Source organism: Pteropus medius, unplaced genomic scaffold, assembly GCF_902729225.1.
Source record: "Pteropus medius unplaced genomic scaffold, Ma_sr-lr_union100, whole genome shotgun sequence".
Classification (NCBI taxonomy): Eukaryota; Metazoa; Chordata; class Mammalia; order Chiroptera; family Pteropodidae; genus Pteropus; species Pteropus medius.
This window is the reverse complement of record NW_024340700.1, coordinates 5,536,212-5,559,162: the sequence shown is the minus strand read 5'-3', so window position 1 is coordinate 5,559,162 and position 22,951 is coordinate 5,536,212. Positions and strand designations below refer to the sequence as shown.

The 22,951-nt window shown below is 57.5% G+C and overlaps 1 protein-coding gene and 2 pseudogenes across 1 annotated transcript in view; 2 read left to right on the top strand and 1 right to left on the bottom strand.

The window, feature by feature from the left end:
• RPS6KA2 (ribosomal protein S6 kinase A2) overlaps window positions 1-22,951 on the top strand; it is a 102,217-nt gene that overhangs the window by 38,676 nt on the left and 40,590 nt on the right. The window contains exons 2-5 of the mRNA XM_039882289.1: window positions 8,745-8,861; window positions 12,537-12,618; window positions 20,577-20,657; window positions 22,739-22,818. Of these exons, the coding sequence (XP_039738223.1) occupies window positions 8,745-8,861; window positions 12,537-12,618; window positions 20,577-20,657; window positions 22,739-22,818 (360 nt within the window). The remainder of the gene's footprint in view (window positions 1-8,744; window positions 8,862-12,536; window positions 12,619-20,576; window positions 20,658-22,738; window positions 22,819-22,951) is intronic.
• LOC120618429 (uncharacterized) lies at window positions 18,036-18,154 on the bottom strand (annotated as a pseudogene).
• Window positions 18,515-18,633, top strand: LOC120618380 (uncharacterized; annotated as a pseudogene).

Below are 22,951 nucleotides of genomic sequence, written 5' to 3'. Positions count from 1 at the left end.
GTGGAGGATAAAAATTTTAATAGCTTTAAATATTGAGCCTTTTTTCCCATCAAATGATAGGTTGATTTCTTTGCATCCAGAAATGATACCCGAATGATTTAATGTCGGCTTCCACGTTTTTGTTCTCTTGAAGTGAATTATTTGGTCTTATTTACTTAATTAATTCAGTTAATTTTACCTAAACTTTCCATTGTATTTCAGTGCAGCTGGACATGATAGCGACGGCTGAATGTGGGACCCCCACGTAGACAGTTAGTGAGGTGGCTTTATTGTTTAAAGTTTTCTTATATAGAAGCCTGGGTCATCTTGGTCATTTTTATATTTCTGTATAAAAAAATTTAGAACACAAAGGAAATAAAATTAATCATTTATAGTCCTCTAATATTATCAACATTAATATCTTAGATCATTTCTCTTATCTTTCCTATAAATCTTTTAAATGTCGTGATAATCATTATGTATATAAAATTTATTTAGCGCCTTCTTTAATTTAAAACATTCTAACAAGGCTTTTTCAGCATTGCCAAATAGCCCTCAAAAGCACTTAGAAAATTTTATTTTGTTCTGAAATAGTTATAGGGTCACGTTATAGGGACGTTGCAAAAACGAGGTCAGGGTACCGCCAAGCCGTCTGCTGCTCAGTTTTCCCTCTGGTGACATTTTACAAAACTATACGACCGTCTGGAACTAGGAGTTCGACATTCGATGCAATCAGATTTCCCATTTTACATAGACGCATTGGTGAGCGTGCGTGTGCGTGTGCGTGTGTGAGCGTGTGCAGTTTTATAATGTGTGCAGGTTCACGTCGCCACCACAGTCAAGACCGAGTTGTTTCATCCACAGCGGTCTCTCTGCTGGTCTTGTGGACACGCACACACCCCGCCCCTCACCTCCGCAGACACCAATCAGGAGTGTCATACGGTGGAAGCATGACGTGTAAACACGAGGCCGGCTGTGTTTGCTCAGTGTTCTCTGTGTGTGTGTCAGTGGTCTGCCCCTTCTTGCTGCCGCGGGACAAGCTCTCAGTTTGCGTGCCCGGTCACCCGCTGGAGGTCGGGGTTGCTTCCCGTCGGGGTGTTAGCGGTGAGCCGCATGGGCTTCATTTCTCTGGGACAAGCGCCCCAGGAGGCAGCTGTGGTGTGCACAGTAGCTGCACGTTGCCTTTGCTAAGAAGCTGCGGACCGCTTCCCACTGGCTGCACCATTTTACTTTCCACGGCACCGCATGGGAGTCTCGTTTCTCTGCATCAAAGCCAGCATTTGATGTTACTGCTATTTTTTTTAGTCATCGATGGGTGTGTAGTGACATTTAATTGCAGGTTTACATTTCTCTAATGGTTAATGATGTTGAGTGTATCTTCATGTGCTTATTTACCATCTATATATCTTTTTTTGTGATAAATGACTGTTTTTCTCTTTTGCCCAGTTTTGAATTCAGTTGTTTTATTTTACTATTGAAGTTTGAGAAATCTTTATATGTTATAGACACAAAACCTTTGTTGGATAAGTGGTTTACAAAGATTTCTCCTAGTCTATAGATTTTCTTTAATCGTCTTAGCAGAGCAAATGTTTTATTTTTTTTGTTTTGTTTTTTTATGGTGACTGGTTAACTAAATCCAGTAAGTTTCAGCTGCACACTTTAACAGTAAGGCATATATGTGTTTACACTGTGTATTTCCCTCCCACAGTTAGAGTTGTTTCTGTCACCACATATGTGACCCCTGTACCCCATCTACCTCCCTGCTCCTTCCACCCTCTGCTCACCACTTGTCTGTGGTCCATGTCCATGAGTACAGAGCAAACGTTTTACATTTTGATTAAGTTTAACATTTTTTTTCCTTTTTTGGATCGCGCTCTTACTGTCGTGTCTAAGAATTTTTTCCTGAGCCCTGGGTCCGAGATTTGTAGCAAATGTCTTTTTTTCCCATGCCTTCGGCGGTCTGGTCCTGCAGCACCGTTTGCTGCGGCCCCTTTCCTCCAGTGACTGACTTCTTCATGCCTGTCACAAATGGGTCACACAGCAACCCAGCCGTGTGCACGGCGGCTCAGCCCGTTTCCGACACGGGTGGCGGGCCCTGTGAGCACGGGAAGCCGGCGTCCGTGGGCGGCGCCACAGGCTCGAAACGGCACAGCCCAGGGTGAGCGCCTGTCAATTCGGCGTTTCCTTACTCGGCTGTATCAGAAACCTCGCGTTATCCACGGCTTATTCTGACAGATGTACTTACCAAACTTGTCGATTTTAAAGGAAAAAAAAAACAAAAAAAACTTGAGATATCAAGTTAGAAACAAATAAATAATTAAGTCTTGGAGAAGATGATATTCAGACAAATGAAATTTTCCCTTTTCTGAAAAAAAAAACAAAACAGGCAGCTCGTGCCAGTGATCTCACAGGCGTGAGTGCGGTCTCCTTGCCTTTCCGACCCCTCGGGTCGTCACGCGGGACCTCAGAGCCCGTGAGGACAGTTCCCCCCACCTGGGTGCACCCTCTCTGCACTGTGCGCCCCAAAGCGCGCGGAAGGGAGAGGTGTGGCCGCCACGCGCCCCCCGGCGCAGCCTGCGGTCACCGCGCCACCCTCTGCCGCCTCTCACCCGGCAGCGTTCTTCCAGTCGTGCTCAGGAACGAGGGCCTCCTGAGCCCCCGCGGGCCACGCACCGCACCACCGGGGACAGACGGCGAGCGCCCCGCACACAGCTCCGTTCCGGGAGGCAGCGCCCGCGAGGCTGGACCAGGCACGCGACCCCCGCCCCCTCCCAGTTCAGACGCCCTGGGAGACTCTGCAGGGCGCGTTGACACGTCCACGTCAGCAGGTGACGCGCCCCAGCCCCTCGCGTCAGCAGGGGTGGGGACGTGGAGAACACACCTGACGCGCAGCGCCAGGCCCCAGGCCTCGCTCCCCAGTGCCACTGCCCGGTCGGCTTTCCACGGGGCCACGTGGAAGCCAGCCTCGGCCAGGGCGATGCGGCCAGACGGCCACGTTCCCGTCGGAGGAGGACCTGCGCTGCTCTGCGTGGCTTCCTCAGGGAGCTCAGGGACTGGCCGGACCTCCCGGAATTCAGCCGCCCGAGCGCGGCAGCTGCTGGCCTCGGCCCGCGTTGGGATCGACGACGATCATGGTGGGAGGCCTCCACTGCCACCATTCAGTCAGCTGAAAGTATAATCCCTACCACGGGACCCATCTGCAGGCATGGCTGATGGCGGGCAGGAGGCTTCAGGGGGATGGAGCGGTAAATGCCTGGGGCGAGCAACAGGCAAGGGGGGCGGAGAAAGAGCAGCAGAGGGGGCAGAGTTTCCCTTAGAAACAGGGACCGCTTCATCTGGCCTCAGTAACCCAAATCATGAGGCGCGGGGGAGGCTGAAAGGCAGGATTTGAATAGAAAGAGAAGAAAGAACAGCTGTGGGGCCTCCCCGTGGGGTCCTCCCCCGTCCCCCAGTCGTCCCCTAGGGCCCCAGCGGGCCACGAACCCCTAGCTTAACCCAGCTGAACCTCTGAGGGCCGCAGGGCGCAGCGGCCGGCGTCTTTCTGAAGATGGAACTGGCCCTCAGCCACCAACGCACGCCTCGCTGACCGTCACTGCGTGTGCGACTCGCGTGACGGCTCCTGGATGCTGAATCGCTCTCTTTGGTGAGAAAAAGGAAAAACGGGCCCCTGTACGGCTGACATTCGCTCCGGGGATCCCGCTGCAGCCAGGGAGCATCGTGCCAACCACGTCAGGCCCTGAAGACGCCAGGGCGGGAAACGGGCCTCGGACGGCCGTGCAGGCCTGTCCTCTGTGCCCGGGAGCCAAGGGTCACACGCCCGCCTGCATCTCGAAGGCTCGCCCAGCGTGTTCCTTTCTCTGGGTTCATTCCTAAGCAAGCCACCCTTTGTCTGCGCTCCGGCCGCGCCATGCTGCCCGCACGCCTGACCCTCGTGGGAAGAGGTGCCGCCGTCCTGTGCGGCTCTGCCATGTTTCACCCGTCGGAGGTGGATGGGAAGGTTCTCGTAGAAACAGCTTCCTGCGAAGTGATGGACAAGGGCAGCTGGTCCTAAATTTCACTTCACCTCACCCGTGGAGGTGACGCGTTTGCTCAGACACTTGAAGGGCAATTTAAAGGGCACAGATGATCCTGGAGCTCACCGGCCACCGCTTCTCAGGCGTCCTGAGGCCCGGCCGGGGCAGACGGTGCCATCGCGAGCCAGGGGAGTCTGCTTATCGCTCGGCCACCGGGTCCCCCGACGCCATCGCCCTCCCAGATGCTGGGTCTGGGCTCCAGGGTCTCGCTCTTACTTACGTCGCTGATGTCGCTGATCCGTGTGGAAACACCCGCCCCCCGACCTCCTAGTGACAGCGTGTGGTCCTCGGTGCCGGAGCTCGACCTGCGGCCGTGAAGGGCCAGCCGGCGCCCGCCCGGGGGACGTCCCCTCCCGCGAGGACCTTCAGGCGCCCACTCCGTCCGCTCCCCGCAGGAGCCGCGGGGGCTGCTTGGTGGCTCCTGTCTCCCCTGAACGTCCCTGACCATCCTTGAGCATCCCTGACCGTGCCCTAGACCAGGCGTGGCGAGCCCTCTTGCTGAAAACAACGAAAGTTCTAGACAAAATATCCTGTTTAAAACACATAAATGAATGAGGGTTGGGAAGTTCGTAGGGGATGTCCAGAAGCCACCCCGGGTGACAGCAGGAACCCTGGGGGAGAGGACGGCCGAGCCCACCTCCCCTAGGGGGCAGTTGACAAAGCCCGTGAACTTGGGGCTGGTCAGCCTGCAGCCCCAGCGGAGCCTGACGGCCCTGCACAAGGCTGGGCTTCAGGAGGTGCAGCGGGCCCTGTCCCCTCCGGGTCCCCATGATCGTCCTGGGGACCGCGTCCCGCACGGGAGTCTGACTTCTGGGAGACCATGCCCCCTGCGAAGGAGGTAAAGCCAGCCCCGGCCCAGTCTTCATTTTAACAGTCACAACTTTTAATTTGCATTTACTTGTCATAAATATTGTCCTCCTAATGACATAAGAGCATCTAATTCAGAGCGGAGGAAATTACCTAAGAGGGTGACTTTGGGCCAGAGAAGACCGAACAGCTGTGACTGGCTCCCTCCGGCCATTTCTCCCACGGCAGACGCAGGAACACGGTCCCGACTTCCTCCTGTCCGTCAGAACTTCAGACACCGTTCAACAGGGGTTTAAACGTTCTTCGTCACAAACTATTTCGTCCTATGTAAATGCCATTTGACCAATTTATTTCTCCTGCTTTGATCCCTCACACGAACACATTTTTGGAACCTTCGCTTGTGGCGCGAGCCGCTGGCCGTGGTACCGGCCTCTTCCGCCCCCATCGCCGTTCCCCAAACCACTTGAAAAAATGCCGTTCACAGAAGTCATGCTGGAAACCAAACGTTCCGTCCTGTACGTAGAAGGTTTAGGAACAGACTCTATTTTCTCAGAGGAATGGCATTAAAATCCAGAGTTCTCGATAAAATGACCTGCCCCGTAAAAGAGAAAAAAGCATTTCTTTCGGAATGAGACTCGGATAACATTTCATTCTAGTTGCCCTTCAGGGCGATGGTCAGGAAACGACGCAGAGAGTGGACCATCCCCGTCTGGACCCGGCCAGAGCAGGTGTGCCGGACGCGCTCCCGCCCCCTCCCCCGATGCGCTCTGCGGACGCCGCCCCCAGTCAGCGCTGCGTTCCAGACCTTTCTCTCCTCCTTTTCTTTTTAAGTTCTTGGGAAAGAGAAGAACAAAGGTATCGTGAGACAAGCTCAAGCCAAAACGTCAGCATGAACAATGCAGAGCTCTGAAGTCCAGACGCGACACTCTTGGTTCTTGGCTGTTAAAGACTTTGTCAATCTACATAAGAGATAAACTGCCCCGCAGGGTTCTGGGGAGACCCTGCGGTGCCTGTGCCGTTCTCAGAGGCGGAGCTCTGTGTGCGCTTTGGGCGTGTGCGCTAAATACTTCGACAGCAAGAATCTACATGAAACCCGAAGGGCTGAAGGGTCCGTGTGTGAACCTTGGATTCGAAATGTTAGGGCGATGACTCAGAAGGCGGGGTGCTGAAATGGAGTTGGGGGCGGGGACCAGGGAGAGAGGGGCCGGGGCGCTGACCCCGCCATTCTCGGGAAGGTGCGGAGCTGGGTCAGGGGTTGGAGCCCCGGGGTGCGGAGCTGGGCGCGGCAGGGTCCTGCCAGGGCTGGGCGAGCCGGTGGGGTGACGGGCTCTCAGAGGCGGAGGCGGGCTCTCTGGGGTCCCAGCAGCTTGAGTGACCTGTTGTCCCCCGTCCTGGGCCTCTGGCCCTCCAAAGTGAGCAGCAGCAGAACAGAAATGCTGTGGAAACCTCCGGCAAACACACCTGTGCTGTGAGGCACGCTCGGGGACGAGACCGCAGGTGCAGAGCCCGCACCCCCGTTGTCACCTGCCTCCTCGGCCATCTCCTGGACACCACCCCTACGCCCCGAGTTGAATTTTACTTTTTATTCAGCACCATGACTGTTAATGTGTTCACGTGACCACAATTAAGTCACAAATACGTGATTGCTGAGTTATTACCTGTTTCATACTGTGGGCGTTGCGTTAACACAGCTGCGTGGTCGAAGCTATTTCAGGAGGAAATTGGGGTTCTGGGTGACTCAGGCTGCGTAGTGCCGTAGGTGGAGGGCGGTCATGGCCCCGTGCCAGGAAGCGCTTTGTCGCAGGCCGGGCACATTCGTTCCCGTTCGGGGGAGAGCCTTCGATTTCTGATAAGTCAGTGGAAGGGAAATGTTTCTGTGGGGACTTGGAGAACGTTCTTCAACTTCAGCTTTCAGCCTTGTGTTCTGAGTGGGGAGCCAAAGTCCGCAGCAGCCGCGCTGCATTCGGTGACACGGTGACAACGTTGTGCCTGAGGTGCCGATTAGGAATGGAGAGAGCCCTCCTGTGGCTAAAGAGGCCCGCGTCACGGAGGCCACCGCCACCCGGGCCATGACCTTGACAGGGCGCCCTCCGCTGGCCCGGCCCAGCACCCTGTCGACCCGTGCGGAGCAGCCAGGGGCGGCGTCTCCTGACTGAGCTCGGGCAGGCCATGGACGACCTGGAGAATCCACCTCGGCGACTCATTCTCACAAATACGAAAACCAGTGTTTTTACCAAAAATGGTGTTGGGAGCAGGAAAAGCGCCATAGAAGGCGCAGGTACACCCGGAGCCGCGTCCGTGCCCGTCCCCAAGGCCGGTGGCCTGAGGGCGACCATCCCCGTGCCCGTCGGGGACCCCAGGGCGGCGTGACGGCGCAGGGACGGACGGAGGGAGGTCCTCCGCCTCGAGGGCGGGCAGCTGAGTGGCCGCGTGACGGGCGGAGTCAGCGCCGTGGCCCGCATCGTTGCCTGCACCCTGTCCCCGCGCTCTGGCCCAGCCCAGCCCCATCCCCGGAGGCGCCCGGCTGGCGCGAAGCTTGCGGGCCTTGCGGTGCGGACTGACCTCTGCGCTTTGGGGCGGCCCCGTTACACCCCTTCTGTGCCAGTGACGCCCCCGTCACGGTCCCCCTGGAACCCACCTCGGGAAGCCCACTTCGTTTCTGCACATTCCGTGGACACGCTCAGGCCGCTGGCTGCGGAGTGCGCTTTCTCTGCTGCAAAGGCGTCTGATGTTGGTTACGTGGAGATACAATCTGTAACTTTTTAGAGACCACTGTAACGTCCATTATTGCTATTACGATTTCCTTTGAAAATATTTGCTGAGCTTGAAATAGAGGGAGGACGTGTCGCTTCACAGTAGCCCTTGGCCAGAAACCCAAGCCCTCTAGCCGTGTGACCTCAGACAGGGAAAAATCTCCACCTCACAGGTATTTTTAAGGAAGAAAGGGAATAACGCATGGAGGGTCCCGAGCGCCCAGGGCGTGGTGCACGCAGTTCCTGTAGCTATATTTAGGCATTTTCAGAGCTTTTCGGCCAGCCGGTTCCGTGCTTCGCAGTAGCTGGCCCAGGGCCTGGAGCGTGACTGGGGATGAACAGTCAGTGGGAACTCAGAGATGCACAGAGATCCATTCAAGGACACCAGGCTCCTGTCAGGAAAAGCTCCGGCTCTCCGATTCCCCAGGTGCCCGTTGCTGGCCCTCGGGTGACAGGACACTCCTTGACCAGTGAAGGGATGCGTCTTCAGGGACAAGTAGTTCTCTGACGAGAATGTCTAGTGATTTCTCCCAGTGTATTAATTTAAAGATCAAGGGGCCTTTTTCCTCCTGGGAACGGCTGCTTCTGGGCTGGCAGGAAATCTCTTCTGCGTCGTCTGAACCGTCATCTCTCGGACGCCAGCGGAACGTTCTTTGTTTTAGCCGCGGCGACCGTATCGGGACAGTACGAATAAGGAGACAGAAATCCGCATTTCACGACTTCCGTGCGTGGAACCCGTCGGTGACCTTTTGAGCGTGGCACCGTAGACACAAACGAATTCTCAGAGGACTGTCGCGTTCCGTAGTTTCCACGTCCGTCCTTATCCAGCTTCTGTCCAAACTGTCGAGGAGCAGAACAGATTTCACTGAGGGTCTCTTTCCACTTTCCTGAGATATTAGTAAGACCCAGTGACAAAAAGCCACGGAGAAAAGCCGAGAAGGCCATGGGCCTGCAAATGGACTAATCAGCACAAATGACCGAGGTGATCGATTGTGTGAAACTATATGGTATCGCGGCTTTTAAACCCCAGTCCTGAAAACCCGCACGTACCCAGCTCGTCCCGACTCCGGGGCAGGGTGACGAGGGACCCTCTCGATCTGCATGTTTATCGCCTGTCGCTGCTCTCTCGTAGGAAGAAGGCGTTGTCAAGGAGATTGACATCAGTCACCATGTGAAAGAAGGGTTCGAGAAGGCAGACCCCTCCCAGTTTGAACTGCTGAAGGTTTTAGGACAAGGGTCCTACGGAAAGGTGAGTTTGTCTCTGAGTCCCTCCGAGCGAGTCGCGTTCCCCTGCGGCCGGCCCCCCCACCCCCGTCTCCAGGCGGAAGTCCTCGAATGTCTGGTGACGGGAGAGGTGGCAGGGATGCCTCCTGAACACCAAGGAAGCGTGGCCCTGCGGCTGATGGGGTGACATTTGCAGGCGGTCCTCACTCCGCAGCGTCCCGTGCCACCGAGCCCGCACGCGCGTCGGATCCGCGGCCTCGCTGGGCACGGCCAGAGCTGTCGCCACTGCTGTGCGAAGCGGGGCTGCTGTGCACTTGGGAGAACCACACACGCTCCCCTCTTCCAGCAGCTTCTCTGGGCTTCAGGGTGTCGCTGCGGTGAGTAGGTGGTTGAACGTGAGCCAAAGCGTCTCTGAACGTGCATCCTCGACAAGCGTTTTCTTCAAAGAAGGAAAAAAAATAAGAGTGAGAAAGAAGGGCCAGACAAAACGGCCTCCAGGATGCTCCCCAGGAGGCAGGAAGTGGGGAGCAGCAGCCGCCCGCTCTGCCCCTCCGTGTGGCTTGCGGGGCTACCTAGCCCTGTGAAGCCTCAGGTTCCCCGTCTACGAAATGGGGCGACGTGATCGCTGGGGGTGGGCCACGGCACGGCGCCCCGGCACGGCGCCCCCGCCCGTCGCCTGGGCCACATCTGCGCAGGACCCGTCTTTCCCTTCCCCTGCGCCTTCGAATCCCAGGAGAGGCCGCCCCTGAGGAGACGAGCAGCGGCCATCGGCTCCAGCCGCCCGCACACGCCGCCGGGCGCCGAGGCCTGTGGGCCGTCCCAGCACAGCGCTGGCCTCTCCGCCCTCAGCGGGGGCTGGGGACGCAGACTCTGGGCAGCGATCCCCAGAACGTCAGATGAGCACACAGGCCTGGGGCAGACGCGGGACGGAGTCCGGCTCTGGGCAGCAGATGTCACTGGCAGGGGGGCTCCTGGACGTGCACCCGATCTCCCCGTGCCCCAGAGGACTGGGTGCCAACGTGAGTGCTGGCCACTGGCCCTGTCACGTAGGGCCACTAGCACGTCAGCGACGTCCTGGACAGTCTACAGACCACGAACACGTGGCCGTTTGCAAAATGTATCTTGCATTCTTGTAAGGTGCAATGGCTTTTCTCTTGTTCTTTTCCACGGCGTTACGTGGCAGGGGACACGTTTACGCCAACATCTCCACGAACTTACTAGTTCGAAGCATACGAAACTGCCAGTATTCAAAACTCTGTGGCTTACAAAATTGGCTATTTCGTGCGGTTCCTTGGGTATTTATGGAAGTGCGGGCTTCGGTCCTGCACAGCGCAGGGTGCGTCCACCGGGCATCGGACACGCCAGGGAGGGGAGAGGCACACGGTCCCTTCTCCAAGAGACACGACGGGGAAGCGGAGGCCGGCATAGGTGTGTCCTCTTCTTCCTGTTCGAGATGTCGCCACGTGTGTGTCCTGACACCACCTACACTACACTGAGTCCCCCGGGCCTGCCTCACGGACGAGGCGCGGGGGGCGCTGGCCCCATGACAGTTGGCGGTCACCCCCGTGGGACCCTGATTGCAGCGGCGCCGACCCCACTTCACGGTGCCTGCCGACCGCAGAGCTGGGACGGCGCTTTCCGAGCTCAGTGGAAACAGACCGAGGCGCCAGGCGTCCGTCCAGCAGCTCCGCTGACCAGAAGCAACTTGAAAACGCCATCTGTGGAGGCCGCGGTGCTGCACACGGAGGGGGAGGAGGCCGCTTCCGAGTCCCTCCAAATGTTACGTTTCCAATTTCAGTTTTGCTTTCGAGAACGTTCTTTGGCAGACGGCAGGCGACACAGCGGCGCTGGCAGCCTCCCCCTGGGGCGACCATCTTCGTAGTGGCCCCGCCGTGCCTCTTCCCGGCCGCCGTGGTGGGAGGAGTAAGGAGGAGGTCAGGACCGCGAGCGAGAGGTCACAGGCAGCGGCCACGAGGTCCAAGCCCCACCGCGACCCGACTCGGCCAGTGGCGGGAGGGACGGTCAGGGCCCGGGCGACGGGGTGCTGGAAGGGAGGGTCGCTACTCCGCGGCTCTCCCCTCAGCCCCGGGGCGGCTGAGCCGACACCGCCGCCCGGGGGCCACAGGTTCCAGCTGTTTGCACTCGGGCTGCTGGCTGTGACTTTCCGTCAAAGCGAAGCTGGTGACGAGGGGAGCCGTATGTCCTCACGCCCCGCGCTACCTCAGTCCCCGTCCCCAGATCCGAGTGAGTGTCCTGATGTCGGCTGATCTTCCTTCTGCCGTCTGTGCGGGAAAGAAAGGCAGCCGAAGGCTCTGCTCCGCCGGCAGAGACCTCCCGCGGCACAGGCCCCGCCTCGCTCCGGAGGGCAGGGCGCCGGCCTGCACAGGCCCCAGCATCCTCCGCACGGTCCCCAGCGCCCCTCCTTCCATCCGTGCACTGACGGCAGAAGCTGACGAAGCAGATTCGGTCTCTGCCACGTGCAGGTGCCTGCGCCTGTCCCCAGACTGCTCCCAGGAGCCACCAACTTGCCCCGCCCCGGCTGCAGGAGTCGTCACCAGCCGCTCTCCTCCTCGGTCTGCCGTCTGCCGGGCAGCCGCGAGACTGTCCCTGTGACAGAAGCGACGCTGACCCCTGGAGGACTCAGCCCTGGAACGGGGACGGCCGAGGCCGGCAGCCCGGCATCTGCGTGCGGACCGCGCTCGCGTGTGCTCGCCCGGGGGTCAGCCCTCAGCACGCGGGGAGCCGGGGGGCCAGTGCCCGGCCAATTTCCGACGCAGTGCAGATGACCTCTTCAAACCACCACCATGGCAGTCCTTTCTGGGGGCCGTGGTGCCGGGGACGAGAGACGCAGCCTGATCCCCGAGCCGAGAGCAAGTTAAATACTGAAGCAAGAATGCGATGAAAGACGCGCCACGTTCGTTCGGTGGCTCTCGGGAGTGTCCCCTAAACAGCGTCCCGGGAAGTGTTCATGTCGCTGAGTCTGTGGAGGGCCGTTTAGACACCCAGCCGCCTGCAGGCGTGGCTGCTCAGGGCCGGCGTCTGAGGGAAGGAGCCGAAGTAAGAGAAGCTGCTGGCTCGGGGCTCAGAGCGGCTCTGTGACCGGCGATGACTCGGGGTGGCCTCACGTGGGTCACCAAGGGCGTTCGCAGCAGGCCAGGTGCGCCCGGAACCTGTGAATGCTGTCTGCTTCTCTAAACAACTGGCCTTTTACTTTTCACATAACACGTTTCGTGGAAAGTTAGTGGCGCCAAAAACAAATGACGATTCTTCATACAAACACATAGTGATGTCATCGCAGGGCTGTGTAAGTTAGGCCAGCGGTCCCCAGCCTTTGTGACACCAGGGACCGGGGCTCCTAGGAGCATCTGCTGCCTGATGATCCGAGGCGGAGCTGAGGCGGTGATGCCGGCGCTGGGGCGGCTGCAAACACAGATGCAGCTTCGCTCACTTGCCTACCACTCACCTGCTGTGCGGCCTGGTTCCTGACAGGCCACGGACCAGTACCACGTGCGGGGGACCCCGGAATTAGGCGAAACTTTTCCTGGCAGCCTAGATGTTGGAGAAAATTTTAAATTAAAGCTTTCCCTACAGTGTGTATTACTGGAATTTTTCTGAACTTCCTGGGCGTCCCCTTGTCCCATCAGGTAGGAAAGTGCAGTAAGTCGTGTCACGTTCAGGTGCTCTGTGTTCTCTCCGTAAGGTGTTCCTGGTGCGGAAGGTCAAGGGGTCGGACGCCCGACAGCTCTACGCAATGAAAGTCCTGAAGAAAGCGACCTTGAAAGGTGAGGGCTTCGCACGGGGCGGGCCGCGTGTGGGGCGTGTGAGGGCGGCGTGTGCCGGCCGGGGACCCGAGTCCACGTGCCCCCGCCTGCCGCACTGCTCCGGACGGCCCTCCACAGGAGTGGGTCGGACACAGCGCTGGCAGTGAACACGTAAGCACGTCCCCATGAGCTCTCCACCGCTCCTAGAAGAGCCACACCGCGCGAGGGGCGCCTTCTGCACGTGTTCGCTGTCGCCGAGTGGAGAGCAGGGCCAGGGTGTCACAGCTGAGCGTGGACATCAGCCAGCTCCGTCACTCAGACGGGCCCGCTCAGCCGTGAGCGGAGCGCAGGGTGCGGCCGTGCTGTCCCCTTGGTGGTCCTGTGCCTGGGGCGCAGGTGCCACACGCACTGCCCGGCGCCCGCCCACCTGCCCACACAGCACTACGCAGGTCAGAACAAAGCCGGTGTCCTAAATCTCAGTGCCGAGCGCACGGCCACCTAGCCAGCAGCACGCGGACCGAGCTCCTCTGTGTCCACTCCGACCACCTCCCCTCACGTGGGCGAGGGGACAATCCTGTGTCTGGAACAGCGCAAGACAGCTGAGCACTTGGCACCGTCACTAGGCAGGTGATGTGGCGAGGTGCGTGGGTCACGTGCTCCTCAGCCCGGGAGGACACACGCCCCCTGGGTCACTCGGGGTTATGCTCAGGGCAGCGTGAACCAGCCGGGGCTGTGGGGGCAGCTTCGTGGTGACGGGGCGGGCTGGGCTTGCTGCGGGGGTCTGTGGCCCCCAGGTCGAGGGCCCGTGGGGCGCAGCTGATCCAGCCTGCAGGGGGCCAGGATGGGGAGACTTTCCCTCTGGGTCGGGGGACACCGGTCAAGGCCAGGGGACCCGTGCTCAGGCCTTTGGGGCCATGAACTCAAAGACGTCAAGGTGACGCTGAAGTCTTAGGTCTCACATCGTGACATCTTCCACAAGTGCAGGCCGGGGGCAGGCAAAGGAGATGCCGTTCTCTGTGCTCAGGTCACGAGCCGCCCGGCCGGTAAACAAACAAGGCACGAGTTCCCCTCTGCGTGTAACCAGCGACCCAGGACAGTAAACGCGTAGACCAAATAGGTAGAGACCTGAACACCATCGTACACAGAGGAGGGCGAGAGCCCCCCCAGGTGAAGCCATTCGAGGGGTGAGTGGGCTCCAGGCCGAGAGGGTGGGTGAGGGGACCCGGGCTCAGGTCGCCATTGCCAGCAGGGGCCAGACCGAGGCTGCCTCGGGATCACCTGTGTGTTCCGGGGGGCTGTAATTAGAAACAGGTTCCTAAGCCCTGTGCCTTCCCTGCTGAGTCAACCCCTGGGGTCAGAGCCCAGACTTAGACTTTTTCACGACTTGTCCCCGTCATTCTTGTCCACGCAGTCTGGGGTCCCCTGATCTGGGTGCTCTGCTTTGTTGCAGGCATCTGAGTTTTAAGCCAGCGTTATGAATAGCGACACTTTAAAGCAAGCTCTTTAGTGAATGTTTTATATTGTAGTATAATTATAGTTCTAACCCTGTGTCAGTTGCACTTGGCCAAATATTCCAAGATTCTCATTATAATATTAGAGAATCGTTTTTAAATTTTCCCACGCCTCATGAAAACATGCAGAACACAACGGGGTGTGGGAAAGTTCACCGAAACAAGGCTCGACTTTCTGTCCCCCACGTTTAGTAAAATCATCTCTTCACTTAGCAGCAGTTCTATAGAAGTAGAAGATTAGATTAGGCATTTGCTCGTTCACGGTAGCCTGGCCGGGGACGGAGGGAAACGGGCCTGAAGGAGCCTCGCGCCCCCCGCCCCCGCCGTCCCCGGCCCTTCTGTGAGACCGGCGTCCCGCGTGGCTCGGGAATGTCGCCAGGCCCACGGCGACCAGGACGGGGGCGTGGATCACATCCTGTGGGTGACAACATCGCGAATTCGTCCCCGGCCAGTCCAGTGGCTCCCCACCTGCCAGCGTCACCTCCAGCCCTGTTCGTTCACTTGCGTCTCTCGCTCTGAGACGCTTCCTTGAGAAACACAGACCGACTCAGAAACCAAGCTTCGGTCGGTGCCTCAGTTTGAACAGTTGTGATTTCTACGCTACTTCATTTGTGGCATTATCTTCATTTGGACGATGGCCCGTTCCTGGGCTGGGAGAGAAAGGTCCATTTCAACCACGGGTGGTTCGTGTCCCTACGGCTGCTGTCACCCCCATTTTACAAACGAGCCGACAGGCACAAAGCTGTGTTTGGGGGTCTCCGCCCTGAAGGGCGTTTATTTCCCCAGTAGAAGTGGCCCCCCCGAAGCATCTTTGACTCCTCTCTTTCTCGGGCCCTCGGGCAGGTGCCCTGTCCCCTCGGAAGCATCGTCCTTCTGTGACGGGCTCTGTGCCGCCTGAGCGCCTCGCGCCCCTTACGCTTCTTCCCACCAGAACTGCGTTCCTCGAACTGCAGAGGGTGAAGCGTAGGAAGAGGGCCTTTCCCCGCTCCTTACCTCCTCGGAAGTCTGGGTGACGATGCTGCTTCGGCAGCCGTCTCGGTCGAGTGGAAGGACTGTGCAGAGGAGCAGGGAGACCCCCGGGGGCTGCGCCTGACGTGGCGGTCCGTGCGCTCACGTTCCCTGGTCCCTCCCTGCCGTTCTCCGGGGTCGCGAGCAGCATGGTTCTCCGGCTCTGTGCTCCGCAGCACGGCCTCCCAGGAGGGGCCTCGGTGCCCCGAGCTAGACCCCCCGCAGGCTGACGCACGTCGTGGGAAGGTGGGTTTTCATTCCGCACCCGGGACGCTGCCCGGGGTGTGATTTCAGACCCGGCAGCGTTTCGAGGGCAAAGCAGGAAGCGGTGAGCAGCGGAGGCCCCCCGAGCCACAGCCCGGGCCCCCCGCGGACCCCGCTAGAGCCCGTGCAGCAGCTGCGTCCTCAGAATCCCCAGGGGCAAGCTGCCTGGGAGCCCGGGCCATCCTCTGTCACCGTCATGCCTCTGTGACCGGAGCAGTCTGCAGTGTGAGCGGAAGCCTGTCCCCAGGGTCCCGAGGCCATCACTGCACGTCCAGCACGACCCCGTGCTGTTCGGAGGCGTGCTCACCGCTTAGAGCCGCCCCTTCCTCCTCTTCATGGCGACGGATAGAATTACGTTTATTTTTATTTTACCCTTAATTTCTTAAGTACATCTATATGGAATATAACAGTGTAATGTTACATAATGTGGCATAACACGCTGTGACCCAATCTGGTGTATGATGCCACACAGGAATGTTCGCCGACAGACGATTTAAAAATCAGACGCATTCAGGCCGTGAAGAGAGGGCTTCGGGCCCCCCGCGTTCACATGGAGCTTTCCCCAGGAAACTCGCCCTCCCCCAGAGTGAGGTGTTCCCATGAGGGCCCCTCGTGAAGTTTGCAGCTGCCAAGTTCTTCAAGATCGATTTCATGAGCATCCCGGCCATTTTACGGAGTTTTGGTGACTTGCGGGACAGTGGACAGGCAGGCACCCAGCGGTGGCCCCGAGGCTCAGAACCCCCAGCTCCAGCGTCCACGTTGCTGGGCATCTGGCAGAAAGGCCGGCTTGCGTTTGGTTTCTCACTTGCCAGGAGACCTCCAAGGACTGGTTATCGAGAGATTTTGTCAGGGCCGAAAGGGACACTGGCCACCTTCTTAAGTCCTGCAAATCCAGAGCAGGCCGCAGGGTTGAGGAAAAATCAACAGGGTAGACGTCCTGAGCCCAAAGGGACGGGTCCCCGCGACGCGTTGTGAAGCAGCGTGGGGTTCGGAAGTCGTGAGGACGCGGGCCTGGTACCCAGAGGGGTGTTCAGAGAGTGGCCTTGGTTTGCTCATTGGTGACAGCACACGCGCTTCCTCCCACAGGTTCCTGGGAGAGAGCCCAGGCCCTGCAGGGCGGACTCGTGGGTGTCCCCACCTCATCTCAGCCCCGGAGGTGGTCACGGGCCGTGACGGCTGGTACTGCGGGGTACAGGTCACCCCACAGAGCAGAGCAGAGCAGACACGAAACCACGTGCCTCGATGCTCCCCGCGTGGGCGCCACATGTGCAGGCCGATCTCACGTACTGGGAAAGCTTAACTTACCCGACGCTGACGGTTTGTTAGTGAATCTCGAGATAGCATCGCACACCAGGTTGTTTGCTACGACAGTGGCTGCCAGCCCGCCCGATCGCCGACCGCCATCACATTCCGGGGGACGAACACCCCGCGGGGCGGGCCCTGGCTCCAGAGCGCACGGGTCCCGGCGCGCCCGGCGGGGTGCGCTGCCCCGGCTCGCTTCGCGGTTTCCGCGCCCCCGCCCGGCGGCAGGGGACACCGAGGGGCCGGCTCCGTGGGCCTCCTCGTGCATCCGGGCCTCGGGCCCCAACACTCTCGGATCCCTCACCCGTGCCCGAGGCAGCTCACACGTGCTCAGCCCCCGAGGACGGCCCCCCCTGCACTCGGTGTCGCTGCTTCTTGGTGGAAGGAGCGTCCGTGGCTGCCGGTCACGTGGCAGAGCCGTGGTCCCAGCCCTTCCACTCCATCCGTGGGTCTGGCCCACGAGTGACCACGACCACAAAGCGGGCAGTGGTGAGGTCGGGCGGGGGTCCCGACCAGCAGCGCAGAGTGTGCACAGCCCTGGGGATCGGCCCAGTCACCTGGGGGACCTGGTCTCCCGCGTGTCGCGTGGCAGCTGGAGGCGCCGCCCGGCCCGACGACTGTCCTTCGACGCCCTTTAGCTTGTCCCTGCCACACCCCTGGGAGCCAGGCCTCGTCAGTTACTTAGACCCTCGCCCCGCGGTGAGCACAGCCTTTTCCCGCTTCCTGCCACCCCGGACCCAGGGTCTGCTTGTGTTTGGCCAGTCGATGCCCAGGCGGTCGGCCGTGCGGAACACGTCTGTGAAGGCGTCTGCCCGCGCTGGGCTCGGCGTGTGTGACAGCGTGCTCGCCCTCAGGGCCGGTCCTGTCTTCCTTCTCTGTCCTTTCAGACATAAAGAGTATTTAGATACCGTGTTTATTTAGGCTCCTGGCCCTTTTTCTGTTTGTTTCAGATAGTCTCTAAATTTTCGTTTGCCTTTTTGTGTTACGATCTTTCCGGATGGCCCGTCTGTAGGTGCTCTGGAACTCAGCCCATCACTCTGTCCTGTGTTATTTCTTCCATTGCCTTTTACGAAAAAGCCGTCCCCACACGGACGTCACAGATGTTCTTCTTTGTGGCCGGTTTTGAGACTTGTTTCTCTTCAACGCTAAACTCTTTGGTAGACCTGGAATTTATTTTTGTGTAAAATGTATGGAGGGAATATATGTTTATTTTTCCACTAGAACTAGGCAGCCGCTTGGAAATTTGAATGCGAGATCTTTTTCTTTATTTTATTTTATTTTTAGGCGAGGCAACCCTTGGTTGACCTCACAGATTGCAAGGACCTTGTCAGCTTACAATCCCTTATTTTTTTACACCTACAGCACCTGGTCTTCCTAGGTGGTCTCCCATCCAAGTACTAACCAGGCCCGACCCTGCTTAGCTCCCGCGATCAGACGGGACCGGGCTCGTTCAGGGTGGCGTGACTGTCGGAGAGCTTTTCCTAATTGTTCCTCCAGGGTATTTGGCCTTTGGTTTCCCTAACCCACAACATAACATCGATCATCTTAACCAGCTGTAAGTGGCATTAAGCACATTCACAGTGTCGCGTAACCATCCCTGCTGTCTCTTCCCAAAACTTTTCGTCACCCCAGGCGGAACCTCCGCCCCCATCACGCACTCATGCCTCGCTCCCCTCCCCCAGCCGCTCCACGTCTGTCTGTGAATGTGACGACTCCAGGCCCTTATACAAGTGGAGTCACGCCGCGTTTGTCTTTTGTGACTGGCTTGTTTCACTGAGCATAAAGTTTTCAAGCTTCATCCGTGTTGTAGTGTGTATCAAAATTTTATTCCTGTCTGCGGCCACGCTACCCTGAACCAGCCCGATCCCGTCTGATCTTGGAAGCTAAGCAGGGTCGGGCCTGGTTAGTACTGGGATGGGAGACCACCTAGGAAGACCAGGTGCTGTAGGCATAAAAAATAAAAAATAAGGGATTGTAAGCTGACAAAGTCCTTGCAATCCGTGAGGTCAACCAAGGGTTGCCTCACCTAAAAAACAAACAAACAAACAAACAAACAAAAATGTTATTCTTTTTTGAGACTGAATTATACTCTGCCGTGTGGATGTACCACATTTCGTTTGTCAGTTTACCTGTCAGTGACACTCGGGCGGCTTCCACCTTGTGACGATTGTGAACACGGGTGTGCAAGTGTCTGTGAGAGTCCCCGTTTCTAGTCCTTTTGGATAAATACCCAAGAGTGGAATTCCTGGCTCATGCAGTAAGTAGTACGTCTACTTTTTTCTTTCTTTTTTTTTTAAATAGCAAGTGAGATGCTTTTAATTAGAGAATGGTTTGAACGAAATAATTTCCTGGGGACATCTGTTGCCCACTGCTTGAAATAAATGTACATGTCGTCGCATTCTAAGATTCAAGTTAATTAACATACTGTTCCTCTGTGAATTTAAACCAGTCAAACTAATTAAAAGTCACTGAGAAAATGTCTCGTTTGAACTGAAAAGTCGAGATAGGTTTGATGAAACTGTGTTCCTGCCGTGCGCGTGCAGCGCATGCTCTCGGAGGAGCCCCCCGAGTTCACGGAGCCGCTGTGTGGAGAGGCGGTTCCCGAGGAGGCCGAGGACGTGGGGACGCAGCTCCCACAAAGGCGCGCGCGCTCCGCTGCCCCCCGGCTGCCCGCGGCATCTCTGGTCGATGTTACTGTCAGGTGCTGAGCTTCTGTTTGTTTTCACCTCAAAACAAATTCCATCTGTATTCCCAGACGGCTAAACTTTGGACAGTTGCACCCCCAAAAAGAAGAATATTGTAATTGGTTATAACTAAAAACCTTTAAATCCATAGTCCATAGTTATTTTCAGGGAGAGAGGGGGAGAAGCCTCCTTTTATTTCCAGCCCCATCAGAAATGAGAACATCGCCATTTTGTAATCCTAATGATCCAAGCAAGGGTCATAAGCGTACGCTGTCGCCGTTGGATGCAGGATTGTTAGGGAACCCACAGGTGACTCATTACTTACAGAGGGCCACGTGGCTCTTCACCGTGAGAGACCGATGACCTGCCGCCGTACCCAGCACCTCACTTAGCATCGCAGAGTGAGAGCGATGCAGCTTCAGCTCTCACCTGCTGCTGCCTAAGGCACACGGCATCACGCGGAGGTATTTTCGCAAAAACGTTTAGCCTCAGTCTCATAAAGGCTCCAGAGCCAGCCTCAGTTTGCAAGAAATATAGGCATTAGAGCAATCAGTTAATCGATCAAACCTAGAAGGAGGGAGAATCTACAGCCAAACTGATCTGGACTTGCCAATAAATCCATCAAAAATCCCAGGGTGAAAAAGGCACAGGGCTGTTCTATTCTAGGAGCAAAAAGAGTTAGGAAATATAACAACCAAACCAAATGTGTGAAGCTTGACCGGATCCTGGGTCGGAAAAAAATAAGCAGCTGTAAATGGCGTGGGGCGGAGTTCGAACCTGGGCTAGACGTTGGACGCCATACGGGATGACGGCTGGTTTTCTCAGGGGCGACAGCTGTGCTCATTATGCAGCAGACTGTCCTCATTCTCGGGAGGGGGAGGTGCTGCACGGCAGTGCACCTGAGGTCAGGTGTCATGGCGTTAACCGCTTACTGTGTGTACACGCACGCGTGTGCATGTGTGTGGGCGCATGTGTGCATGCGTGTGTGTGTGTGTGTGTGAGTGTGAGTGGAGGGCGTGAGCGCAGACGTGCCCAGTGCACGCCATGGACCTGCCGAGGGCTTGAGCGTGGCCATCACTGCCCCTGAGCTTGTGTGCGTGTCTGGAACTTACAGCGGAATGCCGCGGGAACTCCTTCGTCGGCGTTTCGGATCCCGTGCCCGTCGGAGCCCTGACGCCTGACTTCAGAGCCCCGTTTTCCTGTTTTGCAGTTCGGGACCGAGTCAGATCGAAGATGGAGAGAGACATTTTGGCAGAAGTGAATCACCCTTTCATTGTAAAGCTTCATTATGGTAAATACAGTAACATAGATAAAATAACCAACTTTTGACAGAACCTGGGACAACCTCCCCCAAACCACAGCACATGAAAAGAGCCTAGTGAGTCAGAGGAGCCAGCACTCGGCGTCCGGTCCTGTCTGGCCGGTGACCTTCCCTCCCCGAGTCCTTCATCTCTGTTTTTCTTCCCTAAAGGAGCAAAATGCCTTATTTTTGTCTCAAAGACCTAATGTGAGGTGGCCATACGTGATTATTCATTAAATTATTGTCCCTGGTTAAGTGGTAGCAGAGAGTCTGGATTGGGGGGGCTCTATGACGTATCTTTGTGCAGTTTCAGAAGAAAACGCTTTGCGACCCGGTGGTGAGTTTAAGGGGACACGTTCATCCTCCCACACTTTGCGTGGACATGGCATTTCAGGTGTTTTGAAGGTGGTAGTTCACCGATTCGTCAAAATGTCCTTTCAAGGCGGGTTAGCGCTTCCATTTTTCAGAAAAGAAAACAGAGGCTCAGATCAGACAATTTGCCCAAAACCACGTATGGTGGGAGACGCGATATTCAGTTTTCTGCCCTTTTATTGTCCTCAGAGAAGCAATAAGTGAAATCTTCAGATTTAAATACGGATAAAATGGTGACGGCAGTCACGCCTGGCCACGTTAAAGTTTACCGCCCGCTCGAGTAACTAACGTGAGCACAAGTACAGGAAACAACAGAACGGGCAGCTCGTGGGTTCGACAGGCCCAGCGGTGGGAGAGCAGAGACGGCTCTTTGCTGGCGAGTTTCTGCTTTTACTGAGAAACGGTTTGATCTCGTATGGAAATTCTGTGGCTTTTCCTTTCAGAAATAGTAAGAGCAAATACAGATGTGAACTTGCCAGAAGCAGGTAGTGGCCGTCACCCCTCAGGCCTGTGGGCAGCTGCCCCAAGGTCTCCGTGCACAGCAGGGGCTCTGTGTCACACTGCCCCCTCTGCGCAGCTGGTCGCTGGTGCCACATGTGACACCACATGTCACTTCAGTTGGTCCAGGGGCCTGTCTGAAGAAGTTAAGAACTGGGCTCCTTACGAAGATGTTTAAACACATCGTCCGCGTGACCTCTGAGGTTGATCAAGTGATTGGTGTCCTCTGTCTGCCCGTCCAGCCCTGGGGCAGAGCGTTTAATCCACGCCTCAGGTCGCTCGATTCTGACAAAGGCTTTCTGGTTAGAGGCTCTGTTTCTAAGACCCAATATCTCAACTCTCCTAGAGTTTACTTTTAGAAAACAGGGAGTTCTGAGGTTTGCAGAGCTGTCAGGCCGCTTCCCGCCCCACTTCCTGCGTATGCGACAGAGATGGCGAGTGGCAGAGCGTCAGGACTCCTGAACTGACCGCCCGGCAGGGATAGGGGTGGCCTTGACCCTTGCAGGCACGTTCAGCCCCTGTCGATTGAGGCCTGCCCTTCCTCAGTGGTGGGCGGCAGCTCTGCCTGCTGCCTGTGGCCCGAAACAGACAGCGAGCCCATAATTTTGGCTCTGTGATCAAACATGGGCCAGGAGCCCCAGTGCCATGATGGCAGATAGCCAGGCCAACTGGTCACCAGCGCTGGCATCGGGGGACGGGTGCCCTTGAGCCCTGAGTGTAGAGAGCGCTTTTTGACAGGAAGGAGACTCGACCAGCCTTGGTCAGAGCCATCGGCCGGCTCTCTCCAGACTCCTGCCGGCAGAAGCGACTCAGTGAGACCCGCTGGTACCCAGAGCCCGACTCCGGTCGTGATGACAGCAAGGGGGGACCTGCCAACACCTTCCTCCCTGTGTCTTTCCATCCCCGTTGGGATTGAAAAGGGAGGACGTGGGGAGGAGGACAGGAAGGGAGGGGAGAGAAAAGGGGAGAATCCTACGACTCTTAGTAAAAGCGACAGAGACAGAGCTCTTTAGCTTCACTCGCTGTCCCCAAGCGCTGGCCCTGGCACGCTGGCTCCCCCCGGTTCCAGCCCATCTCTGAAACGCCCCAGCGTGCAGAGTACCCAGTACTGCTAGAGCCAAAGTGAGCCCGAGGGACAGCGTCCACTCCCGGGGACCATGAGGGCTGTGACCGCTGACACGCTCACTGTCTCTCCTCCACAGCTTTCCAGACAGAGGGGAAGCTCTACCTGATCCTGGACTTCCTGCGGGGAGGGGACCTCTTCACCAGGCTCTCCAAGGAGGTACTGGCCCCTCCAGGGCGTGCGGGTTGTTGGTGTCGGTCCAGGACCTGGGGACAGGGGGAGGGCACAAGGGGAGGTGTGTGCACATGTGTGTACAGGGTGTGTATGTGCAGGGTGTGTGTGTGCATGTGTC